Source organism: Oncorhynchus kisutch, linkage group LG17, assembly GCF_002021735.2.
Source record: "Oncorhynchus kisutch isolate 150728-3 linkage group LG17, Okis_V2, whole genome shotgun sequence".
Classification (NCBI taxonomy): domain Eukaryota; kingdom Metazoa; phylum Chordata; class Actinopteri; order Salmoniformes; family Salmonidae; genus Oncorhynchus; species Oncorhynchus kisutch.
In genome coordinates this window covers 22,418,532-22,431,218 of record NC_034190.2, presented here as the reverse complement: position 1 = coordinate 22,431,218, position 12,687 = coordinate 22,418,532, and the positions used below count along the sequence as shown (strand labels likewise).

General features: G+C 42.5%; 1 protein-coding gene across 2 annotated transcripts in view; it reads left to right on the top strand.

The window, feature by feature from the left end:
* Positions 1–12,687, top strand: part of LOC109907342 (growth factor receptor-bound protein 10) — a 54,279-nt gene that overhangs the window by 27,362 nt on the left and 14,230 nt on the right. Inside the window, exon 1 of one of the 2 annotated variants that reach the window (XM_020505248.2) lies at positions 10,181–10,387. The exons of the other annotated variant lie outside the window; for it this stretch is intronic. Within the exon in view, the coding sequence (XP_020360837.1) occupies positions 10,343–10,387 (45 nt within the window). The 5' untranslated portion in view covers positions 10,181–10,342. Of the gene's footprint in view, positions 1–10,180; positions 10,388–12,687 lie in introns of those variants that run through there. 2 annotated transcript variants of the gene reach the window in all.

Sequence of the window (12,687 nt, the reverse complement as noted above, 5' to 3'; positions counted from 1 at the left end):
GCTAGAGCTGCCACTTTCAAAATGCGGGAAACTAATCCGGATGCATATAATAAATCCCGCTACAACCTCAAACTTCAAACAGGCAAAGCATCGATACAGGACTAATGCCTAATCCTACTATGCCAACTCTGATGCATGTCGGATGTGGCAGGGCTTTCAAACTATCACGGATTACAAAGGGAAACGCAGCCGCGAGCCTCCCAGTGACACCAGACGAGCTAAATGCCTTCTATGCTCGCTTCAAGGCAAGTAACACTGAACCATGCATGAGAGCACTGGCTGTTCCGGACGACTGTGTGATCTCATTCTCCGTAGTCAATGTGAGTAAGACCTTTAAATAAGTTTACATTTGCAAGGCCGCAGGGCCAGATGGATTACCAGGACGCGTACTCTAGCATGCGCTGACCAGCTGGCAAGTGTTTCACTGACATTTTCAACCTCTCCCTGACCCAGTCTGTAATACCTACATGTTATAAGCAGCCCAGCATAGTGCCCAAAAACGCCATTGTAACCTATCTAAATGACTATCACCCCATAGCACTCATATCTTTAGCCATGAAATGCCTCGAAAAGCTGGGTATGACTTACATCAACACCATCGCAGATGCACTAGACCGACTCCAATTCGCATACCACACCAACAGATCCAAAGATGATGCAATCTCCATTGTACTCCACACTGCCCTCTCCCACCTGGACAAGAGGAACACCTATGTGAGACTGCTATTCATTGACTACAGCTCAGCCTTCAACACCCTTGTGCCCTCCAAGCTCATCACTAAACTAAGGAACCTGGGACTGAACACCTCCCTCTGCAAATGGATCCTGGACTTCCTGACAGGCCACCCCCATTGGTTAGGGTAGATGACACATCTCCCATGCTGACCCTCAACACAGGGCCACCTCAGGGGTGCGTGCTTAGTCCCCTCCTGTACTCCCTGTTCACCCATGACTGCGTAGCCGCATGACTCCAACACCATTCTTAAGTTTGCTGACGACACGATGGCGGTAGGCCTGGTCACCGACAACGATGAGACAGCCTATAGGGAGGGCAGAGACCTGGCAACCTCTCCCTCAACATCAGCAAGACAAATGAGCTGATCGTGGACTACAGGAAACGGAGGGCTGAGTATGCCCCCATTCACATCAGGGCTTTAGAGGAGAGGGTTGAGAGTTCCTCTGTGTCCACATCACTAAGGATCTATCATGGTCCACAAACACACACAATGAAGTCGTGAAAAGTGCACAACAATTCCGCTTCCCCCGCAGGAGGTTGAAAAGATTTGGCATGGGCCCTCAGAGCTTTTAAAGGTTTTACAGGTGCAACATTGAGAGCATCTTTATTGGCTTCATCACTGCTTTGTTTGGCACCTGCTTGGCATCCGACCGTAAGGCGCTACAAAGGTTACTGCGTACGGCCCAGTACATCACTGTGGCCAAGCTTCCTGCCATGCAGGACCTCTCTACCAGGCGGTGTCAGAGGAAGACCCTAAAAATGGTCAAAGACTCCAGCCACCCAATTCATAGACTGTTCTCTCTACTACTGCACGCCAAGCAGTACCGATGCACCAAATCTGGAACCAACAGGACCCTCAACAGCTTCTACCCCCAAGCCATAAGCTAAATAGTTAGTGCGGGTAGCTATTTGGTTAACAATTTCACTGTTTATTATCTATCCTGTTTCCTAGTCACTTTATCCCTAACTAAATGTACATATCTACCTCAGTTACCTTGTACCCCTGCACATCGACTCGGTATTGATACCCTGGGTATATAGCCAAGTTATCGTTACTCATTGTGTATTTATTAATTGTATTATTACAGGTTATTACTTTTCTTTTATTTCTCTATTTTCTTTCTGCATTGTTGCGAATGGCCTATAAGTAAGCATTTCACTGTTAGTCTACACCTGTTGTATACAACTTTATTTATACCTACACACCAAGGTCAAACGTTATTTATACATGTTACTGACTTCTTCCCACACACAAACAGGGTCTTACCAGATGGCATAGCCTCCACAACAATGCAGACAGGAGTCTCAGACATGCCTTGTGGAAAGAGAGAGGGAGTTAGCCTACCATTTAAAAAAATATGTTTAGGCCTACCTGGTCTAAAAAGCAAGGAAAATACTATCACTAGAGTCCACTTTTCTAGACGAGAGCATACATTTACATAAGAAGAGAGGGGGTAAATATGAGAAATGAGATCACTGCACACCGTGGTAAATACAACTCATGTTTCTCTTTATTTATTTTCCCTTTTGTACTTCAACAATTTGCACATTATTACACACTGCACATAGCCATAATATAACATTTGAAATGTCTCTATTATTTTGAAACATTTCTCAGCATAATGTTTACTGTTCATTTCTGATTGTTTATTTCACTTTTGTTTATTATCTATTTCACTTGCTTTGGCAACATCAACATATGTTTCCCATGCTAATAAAGCCATGTGAATTAGAGCGAGTCAGTGTGTTTGTGTACTTAGTTTTCACTGGCACTGTTCTCTTCTAGAATAGACAGGACTTCTCTCTTTCTTACCATCTTTTCTGTAATTCTTCCATCTGTCTTTCTGTGTGTCTGTATCTATGTAATTTTCTCTCCATCCCTCTATCTTAGTTGCTGTATGATCTGAAATTGATCTGATCTGAAAATGTGAAAGTTTAAACATTCTGACCTACCGTTACAGTCAAAATTTTGGACACCTACTCATTCAAGGTTTTTTATTTTTACTATATTCTACATAGTTTTGATGTCTTTGCTATTATTCTACCTATGGAATCATGTGGTAACCAAAAAAGTGTTTAAACAAATCCAAATGTATTTGAGATTCTACAAAGTAGCCACCCATTGCCTTGATGATTGGCACACTCTTGGCATTCTCTCAACCAGCTTCATGGTAGTCATGCCTTGTTAATTTGTGGTATTTTTTCCTTTTAATGTGTTTGAGCCAATCAGTTGTGTTGTGACAAGGTAGGGGTGATATACAGAAGTTGGACCAAGTCCATATTATGGCAAGAAAAGCTCAAATAATCTGAGAAAAACAGCAGTCCATCATGACTTTAAGACATGAATGTCAGTCAATCTGGAACATTTCAAGAACTTTGAAAGTTTCTTCAAGTGCAGTTGCAAAAACCGATAAGCTCTATGATGAAACTGGCTCTCATGAGGACCGCCACAGGAAAATAAGACCCAGAGTTACCTCTGCTGCAGAGGATAAGTTCATTAGAGTTACCAGCCTCAGATTGCAGCCCAAATAAATGCATGAACTCTTCAGAGGAGACTACGTGAATCAGGCCTTCATGGTCGAATTGCTGCAAAGAAACCTCTACTGAAGGACACCAATAAGAAGAAGAGACTTGCTTGGGCCAAGAAACAGGAGCAATGGACATTAGACCGGTGGAAATCTGTCCTTTCGTCTGATGAATCCAAATTTGAGATTTTTGGTTCCAACCGCCGTGTCTTTGTGAGACACAGAGTAGGTGAACAGATGATCTCCACATGTGTGATTCCCATCGTGAAGCATGGAGGAGGTGGTGTGGGGTGCTTTGCTGGCGAAACTGTCAGTGATTCTATTTAGAATTCAAGGCACTCTTAGCCAGCGTGGCTACCACAGCATTCTGCAGCGATACGCCATCCCTTCTGGTTTGTACTTAGTGGGACTGTCATTTATTTTTCAACAGGACAATGACCGAACACACACCTCCAGGCTGTGTAAGGGCTATTTGACCAAGGAGAGTGGTGGTGTACTGCCTCAGATGACCTGGCCTCCACAATCACCCGACCTCAACCCAATTCAAATGGTTTGGGATGAGTTGGACTGCAGAGTGAAGGAAAAGCAGCCAACAGGTGCTCAGCATATGTGGGAACTCCTTCAAGACTGTTGGAAAAGCATTCCTGGTGAAGCTGGTTGAGAGAGTGCCAAGCATGTGCAAGCTGTCATCAAGGCAATAATAATAATAATAATTTTGATTTGTTTAACACTTTTTTGGTTACTACCTGATTCCATACGTGTTATTTCATAGTTTCGATGTCTTCACGCTTATTCTACAATGTACAAAATAGTAAAAATGAAAAACCTTGAATGAGTAGGTGCGTCCAAACTTTTGACTCGTACTGTAAGCCATGTTCTCATAGGCCTCAGCTTTAGACCGCTTTTAGTAAGGACACGTGAAGTCAAGTGTGTGTGGGTACGTGCGCAACTGGCTCTCACAGTCTCACATCCTAATTAGACGTTCATCCATGTTTCTTAAACATCAAATTTGTAAGTATTTAAGGTTAAGTTTAGGCATTAAATCTCAATAATAACATCGCTGGATTTGAACTTGCAACCTTTGGAATCAGAGGCATAAGGTAGACAGTAACAGCACTCACTGTTGTCCCTAGGGGCCAGTTTCCACCTCATCTCCCAACGTCCATAGACATGGATGGACGTCAAATACTGACTTGTATCACAGGTGACCTGGCTGGCGTGTGTGTGAGAAGTCAGTTTCCCAGACAATGGGAATGGCCAGTCTTACGCAAGTCTCAGTCAGGCCCTCCGGGTTAGCTGCCCTCACCACTGCTGTCTCATTGGCTTGGTTTACTTTGGCATCTGTGTGCGTGTGTGTGATTGATTGAGTCAGTCCATCTGTAATGTAATTCTTGCTTTTAAATGAGCCCAGAGGCACAAGTCTTTTTTTAGAACATCAAATAAAAATGTGGACGACTGTTTCTGTAACCCTTGGCTTCAATCTCTCGCTCCCTCCCTCTTCCCCTTAATACATGTAAAGGTTCGGTGATAAAGGCCATAAGATCATTGAGTGTGTGTGTGTTTTCTTTATTACTTAACATCATTTATGTGTTTCGCTCTACTTCCCTGAAACCAATAGAGGCTGAAAAACCTTTGAAAACAAAAATGTAAAAACATAGTTCTGTTTTTCCTTCAAGGAGGGAATCTATTATCTGTTTATCTGTTAGAGAGCCTGAGTCATGATAAGGGGGTAGACCACAGCGTGTGTGTGGTTAAGACAAGGTTAGTTAAGTGGTAAATTGAGTTTGAGGCTGAACTGTGGCCTCTAATCAAGTTCAGACCACGAGTGTGTGAGCGAGCGTCTCGGTGTGACACACACACACTGACCCAGACTAACAACCACATAATTCTGCCTGCTCATAATGTCTAGACGCTTCGCTTCCATCTCTCTCTCCATGACATGGTCAGATATCTGAGATGGAGAGCGGGGAGAGGTGTGAGGAAGTCCGAGTGAGAAGGAAGGAGCCAGTAGGGTCGTGGAGAGGTGTGAGGAAGTCCGAGTGAGAAGGAAGGAGCCAGGAGGGTCAGGGAGAGGTGTGAGGAAGTCCGAGTGAGAAGAAAGGAGCCAGGAGGGTCGGGGAGAGGTGTGAGGAAGTCCGAGTGAGAAGGAAGGAGCCAGGAGGGTCGGGGAGAGGTGTGAGGAAGTCCGAGTGAAAAGGAAGGAGCCAGGAGGGTCGGGGAGAGATGTGAGGAAGTCCGAGTGAGAAGGAAGGAGCCAGGAGGGTCGAGGAGGAAAGGGGATTGATGGAAGGGAAGAGGATGTTAATAGTTTAGATGTAATGTGAAAGAAGAGTTTTACTGACACACACACACAGATATTCATCTCTGTGGATGTAACCTGCTCTCTCTCTCTTGCTGTGGGGCTACTTAACATAACATTTTATGTTCTGTGTGTGCGTGAATGCTTGCATGCATGTCTGTGTGTGTGTGTTCTCATCCAGGCTGTATTAGGGGCCAGCTGGCATGCAGCGATCCACACATGAGGCTGATTATGACTCAGTACTACATTACATTACAGACATTCTTCTTTCTTTCTGTCTCTCATTCTGCCTCTCTCGCTCTTTCTATCTTTCTGCCTCTCTCGCTCGTTCTATCTTTCTGTCCCTCTGTCTTAGTGCTGAGAGATTAACTAAATGTTTTGTTTGTTTTTTGAACAACCAATTGATCAAAGTCTGTTCATTTATTTGAATTGCATTTCTGTTTTTTTTTCTTCCTGTGAGCTCAATGTGAAGTTTCTGTCGAGATAAATCTGATCAAGCCCGAACTGTGGGATGTAGTAGGGAGTTGTAGTTTCCAACAGGTCAATATTCTACATATTCCGTTGTGCAGAAAACGTGGTAATTAACTACAACAGTGATCGCCAACCTTTCTGAGTCAAGATCAATTTCTGAATCAAAATGCAGGCCAAGATCTACTGATCAGATTTTTTTAAAACATGACTTAAAAACATAAGCCTATGCAATTTCAACATATTAAAAACAGTAGCTGTAGCAATGAGGTTTGTAGTAGGCTAAAGCTCATTTACATTATGACTTCATATTGGCTATGCTTGAATTGCCCTGTCAATGTTGTTCTTCTCAGACCATTTTGAAATTAGATTTCAAAATGTTATGTATATGATCACACTGGTAATAAATAGATCAAGGATAGATCAATATATTTAGATTTGTTTATCAAGATTCCATATGTGTTATTTCATAGTTTTGACGTCTTCCCTGTTATTCTACAATGTAGAAAATAGTAAAAATTAAGAAACACCCTTGAGTGAGTAGGTGTGTCCAAATATACAGTACCAGTCAATTGTTTGGACACACATACTCATTCAAGGGGGGCTCCCGAGTGACACAGCGGTCTAAGGCACTGCATCTCAGTGCTAGAGGGGTCACTACAGACCCTGGTTCTATTCCAGGCTGTATCACAACCGGCCGCGATTGGAAGTGCCATTGGACCGAGCACAATTGGCCCAGCGTCGCCCGGGTTAGGGTTTGGCCAGGGTAGGCTGTCATTGTAAATAAGAATTGGTTCTTAACTGACTTGCCTAGTTAAAATAAAAAAATGAGCAATGCTTTTCCAAGAGTCTTGAAGGAGTTCCCACATATGCTGAGCACTTGTTGGCTGCTTTTCCTTCACTCTGTGGTCCAACTCATCACAAACCATCTCAATTGGGTTGAGGTCAGGTGATTGTAGAGGCCAGGTTATCTGAGGCAGCACTCCATCACTCTCCTTCTTGGTCAAATAGCCCTTAGTGTCACGGTCTGACCATCGTTCGTATGTGTTTTCCTTGTTTTAGTGTTGGTCAGGACGGGAGCTGGGTGGGCATTCTATGTTGTGTGTCTGGTTTGTCTATTTCTATGTTTGGCCTGATATGGTTCTCAATCAGAGGCAGGTGTTAGTCATTGTCTCTGATTGGGAACCATATTTAGGTAGCCTGTTTTGTGTTGGGTGTGGGTGATTGTCCTTCGTGTCTTGATGTCCTTGTTCTGTGTGTATGTGCACCAGTATTAGGCTGTTACGTTTATTGTTTTGTAGTGTTTGTATTTAGATTCGTGTTACTTCAGTTTAATAAACATGGATCGCAATCTACACGCTGCATTTTGGTCCGACTCTCCTTCGCCACAAGAAAGCCGTTACACTTAGACAGCCTGGAGGTGTGTGTTCGGTCATTGTCCTGTTGAATAACAAATGATAGTCCCACTTACTGCAAACCAGATGGGATGGCGTATCGCTGCAGAATGCTGTGGTAGCCACGTTGGCTAAGAGTGGCTTGAATTCTAAATAAATAACTAGCAAAGCACCATCCCACCACCACCTCCATGCTTCACGGTGGGAACCACACATGTGGAGATCTGTTCACCTACTCTGTTTCTCACAAAGACACGGCGGTTGGGGGAAAAAAATCGCAAATTTGGACTCCTCAGACCAAAGGACAGAATTTCACCGGTCTAATGTCCATTGCTCATGTTTCTTGGCCCAAACAAGTCTCTTCTGATTGGTGTCCTTTAGTAGTGGTTTCTTTGCAGCAATTTGACCATGAAGGCCTGATTCACTCCTCTGAACAGTTGATGTTGAGATTTGTCTGTTACTTAAACTCTGTGAGCATTTATTTGGGTTACAATCTGAGGCTGGTAACTTTAATGAACTTATCCTCTGCAGCAGAGGTAAGTCTGAGTCTTCCAATCCTGTGGCGGTTCTCATAAGAGACAGTTTCATCACAGCGCTTGATGGTTTTTACAACTGCTCTTGAAGAAACTTTCAAAATTCTTGAAATGTTCCGTATTTACTGACATTCATGTCTTAAAGTAATGATGGACTCTCGTTTCTCTTTGCTTATTTGAGCTGTTCTTGCCATAATATGGACTTGGTCTTTTACCAAATAGGTCTATCTTCTGTATACCAACCCTACCTTGTCACAACACAACTGATTGGCTCAAACGCATTAAGAAGGAAAGAAATTCCACAAATTAATTTTTAACAAGGCACACATGTTAATTGAAATGCATTCCAGGTGACTACCTCATGAAGCTGGTTGAGAGAATGCCAAGAGTGTGCAAAGTTGTCATCAGGCAAAGGGTGGCTACTTCGAAGAACCTACATTTTTTTATATATTTTTATTTTGCAGTCTTTTGGTTACTACATGATTCCATATGTGTTATTTCATAGTTTTGATGTCTTCACTATTAATCTACAATGTAGAAAATAGTACAAATAAAGAAAAACCCTTGAATGAGTAGGTGTGTCAACTTCTGACTGGTTATGTATTTATGTATTTATTTATTTAATCCCAGACAGATAAACACTTAACAGCCTATCAACCGCACGGCGGCGTCCGCATGGTCCTAAAGCACACCGATGCCTCCGTTTTGTATCACATTCCAATGATAAAACTGGAGCGTACAAAAATGCTATATCAGAATGTGGTACCAGTGAAAGTTCCGCCCCTGGTTTGAGAGGAGGGAGAGAGCGGCTGTGAGGCTGACTCACCATCCCTCTGCTGAGAAAAGGGGACACTGTCTACCAGCTGATGGCGAAATTCAGTTCGCATTATTATAATAACTGCAATATTTCTGTCTCATGCACCAATTCATTGTGTTAATCCGGTGTCCAGATAAAGTGAAATATTACTTGATATAAAAAAAAAGGGACAAGCTGCTAATAATAACGCAATCTAGCTTATTGTAACTCTTTGCTATATCTATTCATTATAGCTGCAGTGCTGGTTGTCTTGCATTTTATGGCTTCTAGAAGTGTTGAGCGTTTTGTTTTGACAGTGCAGAATAACAACTTTAAACATGAACGTATTCATTGAGTCTCTCTCTCTAGTCATGGTTTTAAAAGTTTTTAAATCTCACGGTATCAACTTTGCTGTTCGCTCAAGGCTTCTTTTTCCTGTCTATAGGCTCAAGGAAACAGTGCAGAAACTGTGATCTGAGCTATCTGATTGGCCAGTGGTAGGCTTGATTTGCTCTCTGGGCTCGTCAACAGCACGAAACAAATAACACATTTTTGAACCGACCATTTTTGAACCGACCTCAAAGCACTAATTGCTCGGCACTAGTCTCATTTATATTGTTATTTACAATTTATACACTTGAATAATTGTTTGATTTTATTCAGTTTAAACTAAAATAATAAATTAATGAATAAATGGATAATAAACTAGAATCTAAATAAATATCAAATGATTTGTCACTCACTGTCTCTCTCCCTCTCTTAATCCCCCCTCTCTCTCTCCACTTTATCTTCCATTTTCTCTCAGCAGAATAGCTGAGCAATCGCCAGTCTCTCTCGCCCCCTCTCCTGTCTGCCAGCCCTTATAGCTGACACGTGATCCCAGTCTAAAACTAAAGAACTCTTTACAGACTCTTCCACTTTAACTAGTGACCAAACTGTTTCTCCCCCACAGCCCCATGAAAGACAACAGACATCTGTTCCTCACACTGCTCCATACCTAACCCTTCATCCCTCCATCTCACACCCATCTGTAGAGGAGAGGAGGGCTGGAAGGGAGAGGAGAATAGAGGGGGAGGGAAGAAAACAAAGGGGGAAGGTTGGTCTGATAAGAGAAATTGAAACCGTGAGGCAACTAGAAAATGTTTGGAGATGCGTGACTATGACTGGGTCTGTGTGTGTGTGTGCATGCATTTGTTTGTACGTTGTGTGTGACATGAAGTGAATTCTCTGCACGCATGACGCACACACACAAACACACACACCGCACTAATCCACTGGCTGAGTCTTAGACAGAGGAGCATTCAGGCATTATCCTGCCCAGCATGAGAGGAAGTGCTCTCCTCTCTCTCTCTCTCTCTCTCTCTCTCTCTCTCTCTCTCCTTTTCATTCCCCCTCTCCTCACTCCATCTCTCTCCCCCACCAATATTCCTTGTTCTATTTCAATGTCCCCTCCATCGCTCCTTCTCCCTCTGCCAATCTCGTGTTCACTTTACCTCTCAGTCACTCCCTCTCTTCCCCTCCTTCCCCTTATCCCTCCCTCTTTCTCTCACTCCACTCTCTCTGTCTCAGTAAAGTGAGGCTCAGTGTGAAAATGCCATCGTGCTCTCCTGACTGTTGCCTCTTTCAGGCTGTAGAGGTAAGCATGTTTGTGTGTAGTGGGTAGCTTGTGTGTGGGTAGAGTGTGTGTGTGTGTGTGTGTGGGTAGAGTGTGTGTGTGTGGGTGTAGAACTTTAGCGGTGATGACATTCCACATTTAGAAACTTTCTCAAACTACTACGAGACGCAATAAATACTTTTCTTCTTTTGTTTCTGGCGTCTCCTTTCCAGTGCATACCCTTTGTGTTCTCTGCTGTCCTGTCTCTGTCCTGTCCTGTAATGGTCAAGACACAGCCCGGGCACTGGGCTGGGACGGTGGAAGGAGGAGGCAGAGAGAGCTGTGGCGTCATTTTTGGTGTCCTGTGATTCTCTGTGTTCTACCGTGAAGTTGTTTCTATTGTTGTGTGATTCTGTGTTCTACTATGGTGTTTGTAGTGTCGCGTGATTCTGTGTTCTACTCTGGACTTGTTTCTAGTGTCGTGTGATTCTGTGTTCTACTCTGGACTTGTTTCTAGTGTCGTGTCTTGATGGGTTTGGGGATAAAACTTAATGATGGAAATTTAGGCACATTTTCTGCGGACACACACAACACGCTCATACCCACCCTTACACACACACACACACACACAAACACACTTCCCTGCTGGGAGGAAGAAGATTAGGATGGAGAGATGGTTAGATAGAGATAGCTCTATCAATAGGGTTTTGCTCACAGGTGTATGTGTGCACATTAAATGTGGGTGTGTTTTTGAGGCGTGAATATTTGTGTGTATATCGTTAGGTGCGTATGTGTATTTTTAAGTGTGAGTACTGTGTATGTTTATGTGTATGTATGTATATTTTCAGGCATATGTTTAGTGCGTATATCAGAGGTGTATATGTACACTACTGGTCAAAGTTTTAGAACACCTACTCGTTCAAGTGTTTTTCTTTATTTTTTACTATTTTCTACATTGTAGAACAATAGTGAAGACATGAAAACGATTAAATAAAGGGTAGCTATTTGAAGAATCTCAAATATAAAATATATTTCGATTTGTTTAATACTTTATTTTTGAGTTACTATATGATTCCATATGTGTTATTTCATAGTTTTGACGTCTTGACTATTATTATACAATGTAGAAAAAAGTAAAAAATAAAGACGAACCCTTGAATGAGTAGGTGTTCTAAAACTTGTGACTGGTAGAGTATGTGTGTGTGTGTAGTGTATCTCTGGCATATTGTTAAATGTGTATGTTCAGGTGTGTATGTGTAATCACGAGTCAACCGTTTTTCTGACGAGAAACGTAGGTCATGGTCAGCATTCGAGAATATCCTCATTTACATCAAATTATATTATATTTGTCACTTGTGCCGAATATTGTGAAATGCTTACTTACAAACCCTTAACTGACAATGTAGTTTTAAGAAAAATAAGAGTGAAGAAAATATTTACTAAATTACCTAAAGTGAAAAAAGTAACGCAATAAAATAACATTAGCGAGGCTATATACAGGGGGTACCGGTACCGAGTCAATGTGCTGGGGTACAGGTTAGTCGAGGTAATTGAGGTAATATGTACATGTAGGTAGGGGTAAAGTGACTATGCGTAGATAATAAACATTGAGTAGCAGGGGGAAGTCAATGTAAATAGTCCGGGTAGCCATTTGATTAGTTGTTCAACAGTCTTATGGCTTGGGAGTAGAAGCTGTTGAGGAGCCTTTTGGACCTAGACTTGGCGGGCTGGTACTGCCTGCCATGCAATAGCAGAGAGAACAGTCTGTACCACAGGATCCGGATTCAACCATCTGGATAGTACGTAGAACGGATAGTGTGGTGTGTGTGTGTGTGTGTGTGTGTGTGTGTCAGTCTGAGAAACAGACACACAGTGGGACTAAGTCTAACAGCTCATTGGAGATCAGGACTAGGCTTAACCTGTTTTATTAACATTTCAACTGACTCACAATGGCCGTTATTTAGTCTGGATTATTATGACATGAATATAAGGCAGACAGTCATGCTTATTACAAGTCTTACGATGTGTTATAACTCCATCATAATGCATTATAGTTGCATTGTTAGTTTGAGCTCAGGAGGAAAGTCTTTAGCAGCTCTATATGCCAACTCCCTGGACACAGATTAAGCCTAGTCATATTGAGCATGCTTTTTAGTCCGTGGGCCAGGCTTAACGGTTAACCGGACCTTCATGTTCCCACTGCTCTTTAAAGTGGCTTGTTTGGAAATGACTGGAAATGTATTTTGTGACCTTTCATTCAAATAATGGTGAACAGTGATGATGGGGCAGGGACGGTGTCATATTGTTTTTAAATGAAGACAATATTTATCTCTCTCACTGTG